At 42.7% G+C, this 16,819-nt stretch overlaps 2 protein-coding genes across 9 annotated transcripts in view; one reads left to right on the forward strand and one right to left on the reverse strand.

The window, feature by feature from the left end:
• TUBGCP4 (tubulin gamma complex component 4) overlaps positions 1-10,847 on the forward strand; it is a 35,683-nt gene extending 24,836 nt beyond the window's left edge. Inside the window, exons 11-18 of one of the 4 annotated variants that reach the window (XM_054452184.2) lie at positions 118-223; positions 1,746-1,853; positions 2,576-2,717; positions 5,339-5,516; positions 6,982-7,116; positions 8,943-9,059; positions 9,675-9,814; positions 10,476-10,847. In XM_054452184.2, coding sequence (XP_054308159.1) covers positions 118-223; positions 1,746-1,853; positions 2,576-2,717; positions 5,339-5,516; positions 6,982-7,116; positions 8,943-9,059; positions 9,675-9,814; positions 10,476-10,488 — 939 coding nt within the window. In that variant the 3' untranslated portion in view covers positions 10,489-10,847. The remainder of the gene's footprint in view (positions 1-117; positions 224-1,745; positions 1,854-2,575; positions 2,718-5,338; positions 5,517-6,981; positions 7,117-8,942; positions 9,060-9,674; positions 9,815-10,475) is intronic. The other 3 variants (XM_054452185.2, XM_054452186.2, XM_054452187.2) reach the window with 3 other exon arrangements.
• Positions 10,848-12,470: 1,623 nt separating this feature from the next.
• TP53BP1 (tumor protein p53 binding protein 1) overlaps positions 12,471-16,819 on the reverse strand; it is a 98,019-nt gene continuing 93,670 nt past the window's right edge. For all 5 annotated transcript variants that reach the window (XM_063652162.1, XM_054452174.2, XM_063652161.1 and 2 more), the window contains 4 exons: positions 14,889-14,983; positions 14,140-14,339; positions 13,190-13,335; positions 12,471-12,827 (listed from right to left, as the gene is read on the reverse strand). In XM_063652162.1, coding sequence (XP_063508232.1) covers positions 12,640-12,827; positions 13,190-13,335; positions 14,140-14,339; positions 14,889-14,983 — 629 coding nt within the window. In that variant the 3' untranslated portion in view covers positions 12,471-12,639. The remainder of the gene's footprint in view (positions 12,828-13,189; positions 13,336-14,139; positions 14,340-14,888; positions 14,984-16,819) is intronic.

Consider the following 16,819-nt stretch of genomic DNA (forward strand, 5'->3'; position numbering starts at 1 on the left):
CTGTAGCTTGGGCTCAAATTGATGAAATTAGAAATTACTGTATATGTGTAATTCCTTAGGACAGTGAGGAGCTCCTGCCTTGCTTTACTGAATTGTAAATTGAAATTCTTTCCTCAGATCATTAAAGACTTTTACCTTCTGGGACGTGGAGAACTGTTTCAGGCCTTCATTGACACAGCTCAACACATGTTAAAAACACCGCCCACTGCAGTAACTGAGCATGGTAATTGTCAGTGGCCCTGAGAATGATCAACTGATTGACATTGTAGGGTATTTCTTGGCTGCTGCTGACCCTTTTAAGGCCTGCTCCACATAAGAGCAGGCTGATGAGTTACAGAGCAGTGGCTTCCAGAGATGGAAGGCCCTTGCAGGTAGGCTTCATGCTGGGGTCATTGGGAACAGTGTCTTGGCCTATGACCCTTCCTGGAAGAGTTGGTTCAGGCCTTCACACCAGGTATTTTTTCTGATTGGATTATAGCCATATATACTTTATGGGCCATATTGGGACTTAGTGCTGCTTGTAGTTCTGTAGTAGAATTCTTTAGGTGTGAATGATGGAAACTCACCCCAGCTAGCCTAGTTAGGAAAGGAAAATGGATTTGCTATTGTATCTAAAACCCCAGTTGGACAACTTGGATTCATTCTCTCTCTCTCTCTGTCTCATTCACCATATCTTGTCTGTGTCTCTTGTGAACGCTTTGATGACCTTCTGGAAACATGATCACAGCAGCTCCCAGGAATATGCCTCACAGTGTCCTCTATGGAAGGAACTGAACCCAGTCCCTCTTGTTGCAAGTTAGAGAATTCTAGGGAATTATCTAGGTTTTGATTGGCCCAGCCCACATCACATCCCTATCCCTGTATCAGTCAAAGAGGTCAGACACTAGGCTATGCCTAGTTCAGTGAAGAGTCTACCCCTTGACCAGCTGATGTCCATTCCCATTCATACTGCATGAGTAGAGTTGGGAAAGGATCCAAAAAAAAAACTATGAGAAAGAAAATACATACACACAGGCTGATCATTTTTCTAACTCAGTAAAACCATAGATGTCCACTGTATTTATATAGTACAAATATAAGTACTTGTGGTTGCAAATATCAGAAAATCCAATTCAAACTCACTTAAGCAAAGTGAAAGGAAAGAAATAATATATTGATGATCATAACTGAAAAACTCAGACGTATGATGGTTTTCAGCTAAGTTTGATCCAGTGACGGGTGTGGCACCTTTAGGACTTGGTCTTTTTCCATCTTTTACCTCTTTCTTCTCAGACAGGCCTGCTCTGTGTGGTAGCAAGATAGTCTCTAGCCAAGTTTACATCCTACTAAGCCCCTGTTTATCTTGAAAAAAGAGCTGGACTCTTTTAAAGTCTGAATAGAGCCTCTGGATTGGCCTGGCTTGGTCATGTTAATATCCCTAAACAATATAGCATAACAAAGTAGAGTATTACATTCCATTTGAGCATGCCTACATCACCCAGCTACCCTTAGAATCGGGTGTTGTCTAGCACTAACCCACTGGAAATATGTGAACTGTACTGAATAGGGATGATTCTCCAAGGAAAATCAGGAGGCAGTTTGTCAGCAAGAAGAGAAGGATGCATGGATGTTAGACAAATGCAACAGACGTCCACTGTGTCCTGCTGTTAGCATTGGGCATGCTGGGGGAGAAGTGGAAAGCTGGAGGAGTCTGGGTTTGTTATGTAGCCAGGCGTCCCTATCAGCCTGCGTGTTCTTCCTTGCAGATGTGAATGTGGCCTTTCAACAGTCAGCACACAAGGTATTGCTAGATGATGACAACCTTCTCCCTCTGTTGCACTTGACAATTGAGTATCACGGAAAGGAGCACAAAGGTTTGCCATTCCTCCCTGCCACCTTAGAGTTCCTACTGGTCATCATCCATTTTCCCATCTCTGCTTCCATCCCCCGCCACAGAAACCATATAATTTTGGATCTTAGAAATCAGCTAGTATAGTACTATAATTCTATAGAGAAGAAAAGGAAAGTCCAGAAGTCCAGAGAGGCTAAGTGAGATGCCCAGGCCATGTTTTGGGGGAGTTGAGTTTTTTTTTTTTTTTTTGGTCATGCTGCTGGAATGGTCCCTGTTTATTTATTTCCAGCCCCCAGATTTTAAGGCTGAGGAAAGAATCTCTAGAAGACCTCCCAAGAGAACCTCACATAGAAGTTTCCTTGCCCCCTTCTTTGTGTCCCCTGTAAGCTTCTGACATCGCAGACTCCAATAAGCTCTGTTGCTTTTCTTTTGGAGACAGAGTCTCACTCTGTTGCCCAGGCTGGAGTGCAGTGGCACAATCTTGGCTCACTACAACCTCCGCCTTCCAGGTTCAAACAATTTCATGCCTCAGCCCCCCTGAGTAGCTGGGACTACAAGTGCGTGCCACCACGCCCAGCTAATTTATGTATTTTTAGTAGAGACGGAGTTTCACTGTATTGCCCAGGCTGGTCTTGAACTCCTGTGAGCTCTAGTTTCATTAATGTTACTCACTTGTTGAGTCTCTAGTTCTAGATTAACCAAGTTGTTATCTTTTCTTTTCTTTTTTTCTTTTCTTTATCACAGCAGATGGTACTCAGGCAAGAGAAGGGCCTTCTCGGGAAACTTCTCCCCGGGAAGCCCCTGCATCTGGCTGGGCAGCCCTAGGTCTTTCCTACAAAGTACAGTGGCCACTACATATTCTCTTCACCCCAGCTGTCCTAGAAAAGTGAGTATTTCTGAGTTTCTCACAGGTAAATATGACCCACCTTACTTGTAAGGGAAGAAACTAGCAGGAACAGAATTAGTGGGAGAGCAAGGTGTGGTGGCACACACCTGTAATCCCAGCTAGTCCAGAGCCTGAGGCAGGAGGATCCCTTAAGCCCAGGATTTCAAATCCATCCTGGGCAACATAGTGAGACCCCCATCTCGTAAAAAAAAAAAAAAAAAAAATTAACGGGAGCAAGAGAGCCACCCAACTAGTTTTTAACAATCTGTAAATCAAAAGTTGTAAACCCTTATGCCTTCAGGGGCTAGACTGATCACATTAATAAGTGAAGCCACAGATATGAGACACAGAGTTGGAATCAGTGGGAGGGCATATCTACTTCAAACCATCTTTTTTTAAAATTGCCAAATAATAAGCAGTTTGTAGGCCGCCAGTTTGTGAGCTCTGGAAAATAAGGTCTCAGGCACCATGTCGAGATAATGGCCCTTGATGATTCCATCACATCTGACAAGGTCTCTCCCTCACTTTTGTAATATTTTTTGTTGATTTACTTGGGAAAGTCTTCCAGCCTGCATGTTCGCTATGGGTGTTAGCCACTGGGGAGAAGACTGCCTCCTTATCCCCAGGGAGAGACAACAGGGGCAGCCAAGCTTGGAGGTGGAATAAAGGAGCTGACCAAGCTGGAGTCTCCTTCTGTCAGGTCAGCCTTGTTCTTTATCATGAGAGCTTGCCAAGTGCTGTTGCTTGGCTTGGTCAGGAGCTAATGTCCCCAAACCAGAGAGCTACAGAAAAGAGGTAAGAGAAGCAAATGTGACTGGTGGTGGCTTTTGAAATCTATCCTCACACCGTATCTAGGAACTTCCCAAACCCAATTACTGGTCAGAGAACTGGCCCCTGGCCTGGATGGAGGATTGAAGCTGTCATACTCTGTGAAGCCAGAGGAATGAAGAAAAGGGAAACAAAAAGGCCATCTCTTCTTCCAGCCACCACTCTTAATCCTTCCTGTTCTTCTTCCTAGCCCTCTCTGCTTTTCTGAGGTAGAGAAGCTTAGGGTAGAATAGACTGGGCATAAACTAGAAAAGATGAGACTGGTTCAGGGAGAAGCTTCTATGGCAAATTCAGAGCCCACGGCCCAGCTAAGCAAGTGGCGTGGACCCTGTACAAAGAGCTTCCAAAGATCCTTAGCTCCCAGAATCCTATAGGCCCACAGTCCACTTACCTCCTAACTTGATATGCTCTCAACACCCTTCAAGAAATCAAGTTGAGAAGTATTTTTTCATTTTCATTATAAAAATTTCTAAATATAAACAAAAGTATAGACCATAACAAAATCCTGTGTCCTCATTATTCACCTTCAGTAACCATCAACATTATACTACTTTTATCTGTCCCTCCCCCACTTTTTTGCTAGAGCTGTATAAACCAAATCACAGTCATTTCATTCTGCCAATAAACAATTGAAAAAGGCATATTTCAACAGAACTACAATGCCATTATCACATCCAGTAAAATTAACAGTAGTCCCTTATAATCCTTTATAATAATATCCAGTCTACATTGAAATTTCTCCAGTTATCTGGAAATTATCTTTATGTTTGGGTTTGTTCAAATCAGTTTCCAAACAAGGTCTATCATTTCATTATGTTTGTTCCTTTAGAAATAGATAATTTTAAAAACCAAACAGAATGGGACTGTCTTCTGCAAGCCTTCCTACAAACAGGTAAATAAATCCTATTCTACCAGGAATCAGCTGTTCTTGCCGTGTGTCTTTCCAGTATGGAGTCTCAACATTAAGCAGTTACCACCTGAACTTGCAGGGAGGCAGGAGCAGGAGTCTGTCTCAGAGGGAAGCTATTTTACTTTCAGCTCTCAGGGACAGAGAATCAGATTCATCATAATCCTTGATTCATAACACACTATTTTTTTTGAGACAGGGTCTTGCTCTGTTGCCCAGGCAGCACACTGCAGCCTTGATCCCTGGGTTCAAGCAATCCTCCTGCCTCAATCTCCGAAGTAGCTGGGACTATAGGTGGGAACCACCACACCTGGCTAATTTTTTTAATTTTTAGCAGAGATGGCATCTCACTATGTTGCTCAGGCTGGTCTTGAACCCCTGGGCTTAAGTAATTCTCCTGCCTTGGCCTCCCAAAGTGCCGGGATTACAGGCATGAGCCAACACATTATAGAAAAGGCTATATGTAATCTTTTGTGATTTACCTTTTTCATTCAAAAATCGTATTTTTGAATATGAGAAGCAACACGAGTCAACCATTCAAAAAGGCATATTTCAGCAGAACTATAATGCCATTATCACAGCCAGTAAAATTAACAGCAGTCCCTTATAATCTAATATCCAGTCCACATTGAAATTTCCCAAGTTATCTAAAAAATGCAGAGATGGGGTCTCATCTTGTTGTATAGCTGGAGTTCATTCATTTGACTGCTATATAATATTCCATTGTATAAATAAATTATAATTTATTTGTCTACATCTCTAGTCACTCTTTCCTTACTGCCTGTTTGTGAGAGGAGTGGGTGGCACAAAGTCCTAGAGTCTGTCATGTGGGGGAAGTGCAGGGGATGAAATTTTTGTCTTGAATATCCTGTCATTTCTGTCCTAGGTACAATGTTGTTTTTAAGTACTTACTGAGCGTGCGCCGGGTGCAAGCTGAGCTGCAGCACTGCTGGGCCCTACAAATGCAGCGCAAGCACCTCAAGTCCAACCAGACTGATGCGATCAAGTGGCGCCTAAGAAATCACATGGCATTTTTGGTGGATAATCTTCAGTACTATCTCCAGGTCTGTGCTAAGAGATGAGTAGAAGGAAGGGGTATGGAAAAACATCTAGGAGGTTGGCAGGGAGTATTGAATAGGGACTACAAGTTTGTATTTGATAAAATGGTGGGGTTTGGGAAAATTGAGGAGTTATATCACCAAGCATGTTTCTTAAAATAAAAAAAGCATTTTATTTTATTTTATTATTTTTTAGAGACAGGGTCTTTCTCTGTTTCCCAGGCTGGAATGCAGTGGTGCAGTCATAGCTCACTGACGCCTCAAGCTCCTGGATCCCCCTGCCTCAGCCTCTCAAGTAGCTGTGACTACAGATACATGCCGCCACACCCAGCTGGTTTCTTTTTACTTTTTGTAGAGATGGATTCTCACTTTGTTGCCCAGGCTGGTCTCAAACTCCTGGCTTCAGCCAGGTGTGGTGGCTCACGTCTGTAATCTCAGCACTTTGGGAGGCTGAGGTGGGCGGATCACTTGAGGTCAGGAGTTCGAGACCAGCCTGGCCAACATGGTGAAACACCATCTCTACTAAAAATACAAAAAAATTAGCCGATCGTGGTGGCGCCTGCCTGTAGTCCCAGCTACCTGGGAGGCTGAGGTAGGAGAATCACCTGAACCTGGGAGGTGGAGGTTGCAGTGAGCCAAGATCATGCCATTGTGCTCCAGCCTGGGCAACAGAGTGAGACTCCATCTCCAAAAAAAGAAAAAAAAACTCCAGGCTTCAAGTGATCCTCCTGCCTTTGCCTCCCAAAGTGCTGGGATTATAGGCATGAACCGGCACCACACCAGCCTCTTAAAGGCATTTTAAAGAATCCTCATCAACAATCTGTTATTTATTGTTGACTTGCCCCTTATTTTTATTGTTTGCTATAACTTCTGGAATCCTATAGGTGACCAAGTCAGTCAGTAGAGGGAATGTGGCATGAGTGGATTAGGATGGGGCAGGGGAGGCCAGGCGCAGTGGCTCACGCCTGTAATCCCAGCACTTTGGGAGGCTGAGCCAAACAGATCGCCTGAGGTCAGGAGTTCGAGACCAACCTGGCCAACATGGTGAAACCCCCTCTCTACTAAAAATACAAAAATTAGCCACACGTGGTAGTGGGCACCTGTAATCCTAGCTACTCAGGAGGCTGAGGCAGGAGAATTGCTTGAACCCTGGGATGTGGAGGTTGCAGTGAGCCAGGATTGCACCACTGCACTCCAGCTTGGGCGGCAGAGCAAGACTCCATCTCAAAAAAAAAGAAAAAGAGAAAAGGATGGGGCAGGGGAGAGTGGTCAGCCAGGACGTTGGAGGGAGGGGGTTCAGAATTATGCAAATAACTTCCTACAAGGGTGTCTTTGGTCAGCCTTAATGTGACTTGGTTAGAAGGAAGATGAGTGGGGGCAAAGCATTTTCATTTCAATCTGTCAGGCATCTTAATGTCTTCGAGTGCTTAGAATATGCAAGGTGCTAAAATTTTTGTGTAATGTCTATCAGGTAGATGTGTTGGAGTCTCAGTTCTCCCAGCTGCTTCATCAAATCAATTCTACCCGAGACTTTGAAAGCATCCGATTGGCTCATGACCACTTCCTGAGCAATTTGCTGGCTCAATCCTTTATCCTATTGAAACCTGTAAGTAAGGCTCATTGGTTTCCTCAGACTGCTTCTAGCACTGACCATTCCCTTAGGCACTTTGAGTTGACAGGCTATGAAACCATCATTAAGCAATTATTCAAGTCCATTTTAAAACATTTTTTAAGAATGTATAAAGCGGTGGGGCATGGTAGCTCATGCCTGTAATCCCAGCACTTTGGGAGGCCAAAGTGGGCGGATCACAAGGTCAGGAGTTCAAGACCAGCCTGGCCAACATGGTGAAACGCTGTCTCTACTAAAAATACAGCGGAAAAAAAAAAATAGCCAGGTGTGGTGGCTCGCTCCTGTAATCCCAGCTACTTGGGAGGCTGAGACCGGAGAATTGCTTGGACCCAGGAGGCAGAGGTTGCAGTGAGCCAAGATGATTCCACTGCACTCCAGCCTGGGCAACAGAGCAAGATTCTGTCTTGGGGGAGCGGATAAAAAAAAAGAATGTGTAAAGCAAAACTAAAAAGGCATGTTAAATGGGACCTAAGATGTCTTTGAATTTCTGAAATACAGGGTGTGGTGAGCAGCTACAGATGAAAGAATTATGTGCTTAAACCCTCAGGAGTTAAAGAAACTCAAAATCCTTGCTGACAATACAGAAAAACCAATGAAAAGCATATAGAGTTCACCTTCTTAGAAATCTTTTGGACCAGGATGGATCAGTCATTTGAAAGTTCTTTTCATAGACAACTAGAGTAGTGTTTCTCTCTCGATGTATGTATGTGTTTCTGTAAGTACATATATGTCTCCTTCGTGGCAGTTATTCTCAACTTTGGCTGCACGTTGGAATCATCGGGACTCTTTAAAAAAACTCTAGGTGACAGAGCACTTAAATTAGAATCCCTGTAATAGTGGGACCCAGGTACTAATTTTTTTTAAAGCTCACAAGCTAGTTCCAATTCCAGGATAAAGAACAGGAAGATTGAAATGATCTCTGGTAGTTTCTAATGGAATGGTTATGCTTCCTCTCTGACATGAGCTGGTTGTTATTCCTCAGTGTGCTACAGCACAGCTGTTACAGACTTTTTAAAAATGTTCTGGTGTTTAGGGCTATTTCTGCTGTACCAGGAAGAGTAAGATATATATTAATAGATGCCACTCCAGAGGGCTGGTTGAAAACAGCCAAGAACTACTGTGATGGGTAGATGTTGTCCTTATGTGGCATAGATGTATCCATAGGGAAAAGCAGAATATCAGAGCAGGTCATCATCATTAAATATTTATTGAGTGCTTACTGTATGCAAGGCACTGGGGATACAAAGAGGTATAATTCATGGCTCTGCCCTTAAGGAGCTCACAATCTAGTTGGAAAAACAAGACATATATATATATATACATACAAAAATCAGTAACAACACAGAGGCCTGAACAATTGCCAAGTGGACAACAGTACAGATAATAAGCAAGAAACGAGGGTTCACTAAAGGCTATAGTGGGGAAGGGAGTGCTTCACTGAGAGAGTGGGACTTGAACTGGTATTAAAAACAAGAGCATCCCGGGCAAAGGGAACAACACTCACAGCTCAGAGGCAGGAGCACACTCTGCGGGTCTAAGAAATGAAGAGTTAAATGTGGCTAGATTGGAGGTTTGGTGCAGGGCTAAGAGAGTAATACTCGCTTAGCCAGGAAAGGATGCATTTGTTTTACACATTTTGTATGTCTGAGGGGCTGGCAGGCCTTGCAAGTGGCAGTGTCTATCCTCTCAGATTTGGGAGGTCAGCTATTAGATCAGCTATTAATTAGACTGTTCTCCCAAAACTTTAATTTCATGGACGTACCTTCCTTCCTTTCCTAATGCCAACTCTGTTTCCCGGGTAGGTGTTTCACTGCCTGAATGAAATCCTAGATCTCTGTCACAGTTTTTGTTCGCTGGTCAGTCAGAACCTAGGCCCACTGGATGAGCGTGGAGCCGCCCAGCTGAGCATTCTTGTGAAGGTGCGTTTGCCTGGAAGTATGCAGCCTTGCCGAAAGGACAGAGGTGGTTTTGCCAATGGAGAATTCATGGTCTTTCCTCTGAGTCAGTAAAGCATTTCCTCAATACACACATGTACAGAAATAAGATACAAAGATAAAAATGTTGGTATCAGTTGATTTTGAAGCAGGTAATTACTGTGCCACCTCACAGTGCTCAGAAATAGTTCAGTCCTGAACAGTTTATTCAGCCCATCAAATAAGCATTGGCTTTGTTCTAACTTCCTCACATCCTACCCCTCCTTACTTCCTTGGACTAACCCCCCATCTCACTGAGATAATTATCTGCTTGTAATCAAAATGGGTTCTCCCCAACCCCAGTACTTGACAAAATACATTAACTGGAAACCAGCTACTAAATTCCTACTGATGAAAGAGTACTTTCTTAGGAAGTCATGCATGTATGGATTTGGTACAAGTCATTTTAGGAACTAACAGAAATAGGAATGTGGGAAGGCCAGGTGGTTCTGTAGAATTTTGAACAAGGCTTTTCCAAGAAACTCCTCCCTCCGCCCCCATCCTCCATATGGAGAGTTGGTGAGCTGAAGTGGAATGACAGCTGAGTCCTTCTCTCTGCAGGGCTTTAGCCGCCAGTCTTCCCTCCTATTCAAGATTCTCTCCAGTGTTCGGAATCATCAGATCAACTCAGATTTGGCTCAACTACTGTTACGACTAGATTATAACAAATACTATACCCAGGCTGGTGGAACTCTGGGCAGGTAGGAGCAACCCTTGGGTAACTCAGTAGACTTTTTTAGGTGGCTTTTTAATGAGTTGTAGAATTCTAGAACTGGAAGAAGACTTTAGCCATCATATAGTCCAAATACCCTCATTTTATAAGTAAGGCTTAGAGACAGAGGTGTGACCATCTTTAATAATTGTAATGAAGGTTATTTTCTAGTAGAAGTCATCATCATCATAAAATACTAAAAAACCTGACAGTGAGATAGGTGTTAAGTCCTTTGCTAGGTTATGTATTGCTATGCTGGGAGGCAGTGTGCCTTCCACTCCCAATTCTGATATGAACTAGCTGTGCAGCTGTGGGCACCCCGCCTTGCTGTTCCCTAGCTTCCGCATCTGTGAAAGGAGGGGACCACCCCTTCTAACTCTAAACTTTAAAAAAAACTGATAATAAGATTCAGTGGTAGCTGGCTTCTCAGAGGTCTGTCATTCCCATTCAGAAAATCACTTTATTGTCCTTTCTCTCTAAAATATCTGCAAGCAGATTTTTTTCTAAGCTATTGTGGCAGAAGAGTCAAAAGAAACTCTTCAGTTTTAAGATGACATTATTTAGATCACAGGTTGTCCTGATTCATATTTCTTTGAAGGTAGTCTTGGGAAAGCATGATACTTAATAAGGCTCTTTTTTCTCTTTTGTAGTTTCGGGATGTGAAAATTTCTGGCTCATAAAGTGAAATAACAGCCACGTTCCCAAGGTTGTAACAGAAGATTCAAAACATCCCATTCTAGCCACACACAAATAAGTATCTGCGGCTTAGTGATAGGACTCTACCTTTTCTCCTAGAAGCAGTTACTGAACATCCAGGAGTACAATTCCTTCCCATCATTCCCATGTGGAAGGGTCTGTCCCATCAAGGAGAACATGTGCCATCTCTGATCCTTTACATTGAGAACATTTGTTGGATATGTTCATTTAGTCAATAGTCATTTATTGAGCACCTAACTACGTGCCTTGGTACTGTTCAAGCTGTGGGAGATACAGCAGTAAACAATATAGAGCAGAAAGTTAAATATCTTATGGTTCATATGTGAAAAAGTAATTATGTTTATAAATAGGCTAACTGCTGGATGTTACCACCAAGTAAGAAAGCAACAGGTAAGATAGGCTTTCTCTCTCCCTATACCAAGTAATTTATACCTACACAGATTGGGCAATTCTAGCTAATGAAAATATACTTAAAGTATTTCTTAGGCCGGGCATGGTGGCTCACACCTGTAATCCCAGCACTTTGGGAGGCCGAGGCGGGCGGATCACCTGAAGTCAAGAGTTTGAGGCCAGCCTGACCAACATGATGAAACCCCGAATCTACTAAAAATACAAAAATTAGCCAGGTGTGGTGGTGGGTGCCTGTAATCCCAGCTACTCAGGAGGCTGAGACAGGAGAATTGCTTGAACCTGGGAAGCAGACGTTGCGGTGAGCTGAGATCGTGCCATTGCCATTGCATTCCAGCCTGGGCAACAAGAGCGAAATTCCATCTCAAAAAAAAAAAAAAAAGTATTATTCTCCAAGAAAAAGGTCCTTAAGAAAAAATTGAGATCAAGTTGTTAGATTTTTAAATACTGAAGACTGCAGGCCCAATTACCCATCTTACACAAACCATAGGGGTTGAAGTTACCTTAATATGGCCCAGCCATCACTGGTAATCAATATTCATGTCAGTGTGAGTAAAAAGAAATATTCATTGAACAACGCCCTCCAAACTGAAAAAGAATGCAGTGTTCTGGCATCAGGTTATAGTCACTGAATCTGGTCTTCATCACTACATCTTCTACACACACTGGGAAGCTCTGACAACCTTATTCCCTGCTATTATCAACTGAAGATCACCTTTCCACTGCTGTCTCTAGAGCAGGAGCTGGCAAACTATGGCCTGCTGTCTGCTGTTTTTGTAAATACAGTTTTACTGAAACATAGCCATGCCCATTTGTTTACTCATTGTCTATGGTTGCTTTCATGCCCTCACAGCAAAGGTGAGTAGTTGTGATGGATCAAATGGCCCACAAAGCCTGAAATATTTACTCTTTGGCCCTTTACAGAAAAAAAAACTTGTTGACCCCTGCTTTAGAGAATGAGAAGCCATGCAGGGATCAGTGATGCCAGACGAAGGGAAGGAACTGCTTCCAGCCATTGTGACAATAATAATAATAATATTGGGTCTTTGACTAGAACATGTAACATTTCCAGGTGTTCTCACTTGTGCTTCTCATGTTTATCTTACGGAAGGTCATTCCATCAAGCTTATGGTCACTGTCCCTTCATGGCAGTTGGTCCTTTCGTCTCCCTTTAGCTCTAAGAGTGGGGGAATACCCACAGGTCAGCTGTGATCTCAGCTCAGAGAGAGAGCATGAGGTCTTTAACTAACTGTCAGGAAACAGAGCTGTGCCCAGTTCCACTCAACTTTTGGCACAACTGTTAATCTGGGCCTTTACCTACTTTAAACTGAGTGTCTGCAAGCATAGCATTTTAGACACCCTGGGTGGTGCCACAGAATAAAGTTCACTCTTAACTTTTCAATTTCCTTGGCTAGCTGTCCTCTGAAAGTGAATAAGCCTGTTGAAAGACTCAGAGAAAGTACTATGTCTTGTCATTTGTTCTGAGATTAAGCTCAAAGAAACAGATGAAGAAATCCCAGTTACTACAACCAAAGAGATTCAACATTTATTTTATCATAAAAGTTCAGCAAATAAAACTATATACAAGATCCATGCAAGGAATCCAGTTACACACAAGACACATTTAAAACCTGGTTAAAACACAATCTCCACGATAGCAGGGAATAAAACCAGTAAGACCAAGTATCTTTAGTGAGAAACATAATCATGTTTATATTTTGGATGCTGCTTGAATCCAATTCTCTCCCCAACAATGAGGCACTGGATCACCCACTCTTGTGACACCACAGGCAGCTGCAATGCTTCAGCACACTTCAGCACCGAGGCTGGGCACGAGGGGTCCGTCACCACCACATCAAATACCCCTAAAGCAATATCTGCAAGGAGCAAGGGAAAGTGAAGAAGGAAAGGACACTCAACTTAGCCTTCCATTACAAAGATTTGATTCTAACCAATACATCCCACTCTGCACAAACCAAAGCCCTATTATGTCAAACACACTGCTACTGATCATGACCAAAAGCAGAGTTATAATCACTATGTGCTGACCTTATAGAAATATTTAACAAATATACGTCCAGTGCTTCACTTATGTTGACTCACCTCTTGAAGGTGAGTCTTCTCTAAGAAACATGGATACGGTCAACCTATTAGGCCTGAGCCTTGGACCACAAGGCCTAACACCTACAGGTCTAAGGAGATCCCTGGAACAAAGATACACACACACTCTTTCAGGTACCTTTGTTATGGGCACTTGAATGGTGCTGCTTCACAGAGGCTGCCCCACCAGTCATGAGGATCTCAGACCAGAGCTCCAGGAAGTTCTGCTGTTGGTCTGATACCAAGAGTACCTTCAGATTCTGGAAAGGATTTTCACGTGGTTGCCTATGAAGGAGACAGGAAAGGACCTTAGCAGGACAAGTAATATCCAACAAACTGCCTTTCTGCAAAGGGACTCATGTACATCTGAATGCTTTCAAAAATAAGTGCCCCATCAGGCATAGTGTCTCAAGCCTGTAATCCCAGCACTTTGGGAGGCTGTCATGGTTGGATCTCTTGGGCCCGGGAGTTCGAGACCAGCCTGGGCAATATGGTGAGACCCCCATCTCTACAAAAAATAACAAAAAAATTAGCTGGGTATAGGGGCAAGTGCCTGTAGTCCCAGCACCTTGGGAGGCTGAGGTAGGAGGATCACTTCAGCCTGGGAGGTTGAGGCTGCAGTAAGTCGTCACTGTGCTACTGTACTCCAGCCTAGGTGACAGAGCAAGACTTCATCTCAAAAAACTAGCCCTATATTAGGGTCCCCCTTCTCTTCTTTCTATGAATGACCTGTATTCCTTGCATTCCTGGCTTTCTGATTTCCATGTTTGTTCTGGGGCTGAGAATAATCCAAATCATGCTCCTGAGCCTATATATTTTTAATGCTTGCTTAAAACTTAGTTCTCTAACTTTACAGGTTGAGAATATTGAACCTATATACAAATCTTCACACATTTGCAAAAGGTTCCTAGCCAATGTAACCTATGGAAATAAACAAGAAAAACTCCTGAAGTCATTTCAAACCCACTCAAATTTATCCTACAGACATTCCAATTTCTAGAAAGCTTTACTCTCTCACCTAGATTCTCTTCCCTCCAAAGCTTGCTGTCTTCCTGTCTATATAATTCTGGATGGGCTTCAAATACTTACCAGTCCAGAATTCTCTGTTCCTCAAGGCTGTACCCAGCTGGCAACAGATAATTACGGTAGTTCTGGAGCTGGTTGGCATGGCAACTATCATGGACCCAGACATGAGACACACAAGGAATCCCACTGGCAAGGCACAGGAAGTACTTCCGGGTTCGACAATGCTGATCCGCAATTAGAAGACACTGGTAAGCGGTGTTACACTGGAAGAAAAGAAGCAGAGCCAATGGGTTTGGTGACTTCTGTGGAAAGCTCCTAAGCAGCAGCCATAATGAGCCATGAAGAGCAGATCTGAAGACTCCCAACTACTACCCAAAATGTGATTTAGTCTATCCTTCTGCCCAAGGCCACTCTTCTCACTGGAAGGCCCAAGTGATTTCCATAGATGTTCTCTCTGCCTCACCTGCAGCATACTGAGGACCTAAATCCTCAACGGACAACCAAGACCTATGAACTCAGCCTTTCAGGCTAAAAATCAGCAACCCTAATAGGGGTTTCTACTACTAAACATAAATATCAATCTTTTGTCCCAGCAACAGAACCATAGCCATTAACTAACCCAAGGTCCTACCTTCTCTTCCCTATACACAACAAAAATTCTATTTCATGCAAAAACATTCTGGCAGTTTCTCAGTTCCTGAAATCTCTGGCTACTTTATCCAGGTTCCCCAACCCCTCCCAGGCCTCTTCTCACACAGCAAGTTGGCTCTTATCATTGCCACTATATTAGGTTACACAAAGAAACTCCTCACCTGGGCTTCATTGAAATCTTCAAGGATATAGCCAGCTCCTGCTCGAAGCTGGGATTCTGTATACTGCTTGTTGAAAGGAGGAATTTCTAAAAATTCTATATTAAAAAAAATACAGATAATAATTACTGAGTGGTTTTCTTATTTGCTACCTTATGCCTCCTTCTTACTGCCCCCTTTTCCACTCCCCAGCTATCCACAGCAGTGTGTCCCCAAAGACAGGCCAAGGGCTTCCCCATGGGTCAGAAAGAGATCTGTCTTGAGGCCTTTAATATGCTGCCAAAAGAAGGGACAAGAGTAGGAGGGAATGGGAAGATGAGGACTGGAGGTAGGTCCTAGACCTAAAAACATCAAAGGTTCCTGCACCAGACTGTTGATAGGGATGGGAACACAATCATTTCCCACAGTGACATATTCCAACTTGAATAACCCTTACCATCAGGAAGTTCCCTTTGTGTCTATCCTAAATCTTTCCTGTTGAAAACTAAACCCCATTTCCTCTAGTTCTGCCTTCTGTGGAGATGAATAGCTGATGAACACTTTATATATGAAGGGTTTATAATAAACTCTTCATATTCCCACTGCATCAGCCTTTTTACCCCCTTGTACACTAAAACTTTAATAAACCAGAATGCTCAATGAAATATGGTTTTAAAATTTTAACTGATTAAGTGAAGGTTAGAAAATCCTGTTTCAACCTTTTTATTGAAAACTATCTACCTTTGATGATCTTGAAGTACCTCAGGACACTGAACACCAATGACTGCTCTAGTCTTGAGGGTGAAGTAGAAGATATGAGAGATGAGGCTGAAGCTGTAATGACCCTAGGCAATTAGAAATTGCTCCTTTTGACCAAATATCTAATTTGAGCTTGTTTTCTTGTCATCTGCTCCTCTCATATACAAATAACACATTAAAAAAAAAAAAAAAGCAAGACATTAGAGATTTTAGTTAATTAGGAGTTTTGGGAAATTAAGTTCTAATTAACTGAAATTTTTATCACAAATTTTAAAACCCAACCCAATCCAATGCATAAGGTTCAATGCCAGTACCACTCCCCTTCCCCTTCACACCCAGTAGTAAAACTTAGAGCAGATCCCTTGTGACGGCTCCCCCTTCAGTGCCCTCGTTGCCTGCTGGAGCAGCTCAGGCAGTGCTGAGGCCCCAGGTCAGGGGTCTCCATCTCCACTTAGTTCTGACTAGCCAACCTATTCACTTTTATTGCTCTTTTCTTGATTCAGCATTCTCCACATTCTTCTCAAACTGAAATCCCAAAACAGAAACTCTAAATGGTTATAAGAAACTCAGAATACAGCAGGGCTATTTCTCAGCTTTGTCATAGCACCCTTTCGCTATCTCAATATAGCATGTCACAATCTTCAGCACCAAGATTCTACTGCTGAGTCACTGCCGACACCCCTTACAGTCCTGTATTTTTCTCAAGACTTCTACTTTATGTCTGCTTAATCCAGGACTGGTCTATTTAGATTTTAATCCCTAATTATATTTCCTTAATTTGTCTAATGAAGTATTACCCTGTCTAGGCAGTGTGTTTCTCTAATTTTTCTCAAATAGTCTGGGTTCCAATTTCTTCATTTTTGAGGTATGAGTGCCCTGCCCAGCCAGATGCTAAAATGAATAGGTTGTTAATCCTGCCATCTAAATCAAGTATGAAGGTACTAAATAAACCCAACTCCAGGGTCAATCCCTGTGTCTGAAGGATCTCTGATGGTGTGCCACCCAACAAGATTAGGTATCAAACTTATTAATAAATATATCTCATAAGATGGATTTAAATATTTTACTGAGCTCCTGTTATAAGTTGGTGTCTAAGAATTCCTATTTATCTGTAACATCTACCAAACAGCTTCTTAAAAACTATAATTCCGCAGAGGACTGTTTTAGTATTAGATGTCTTCCGCCTTCTTGAGATT

The sequence above is a fragment of the Pongo pygmaeus genome, chromosome 16 (genome assembly GCF_028885625.2).
Source record: "Pongo pygmaeus isolate AG05252 chromosome 16, NHGRI_mPonPyg2-v2.0_pri, whole genome shotgun sequence".
Taxonomy (NCBI): Eukaryota; Metazoa; Chordata; class Mammalia; order Primates; family Hominidae; genus Pongo; species Pongo pygmaeus.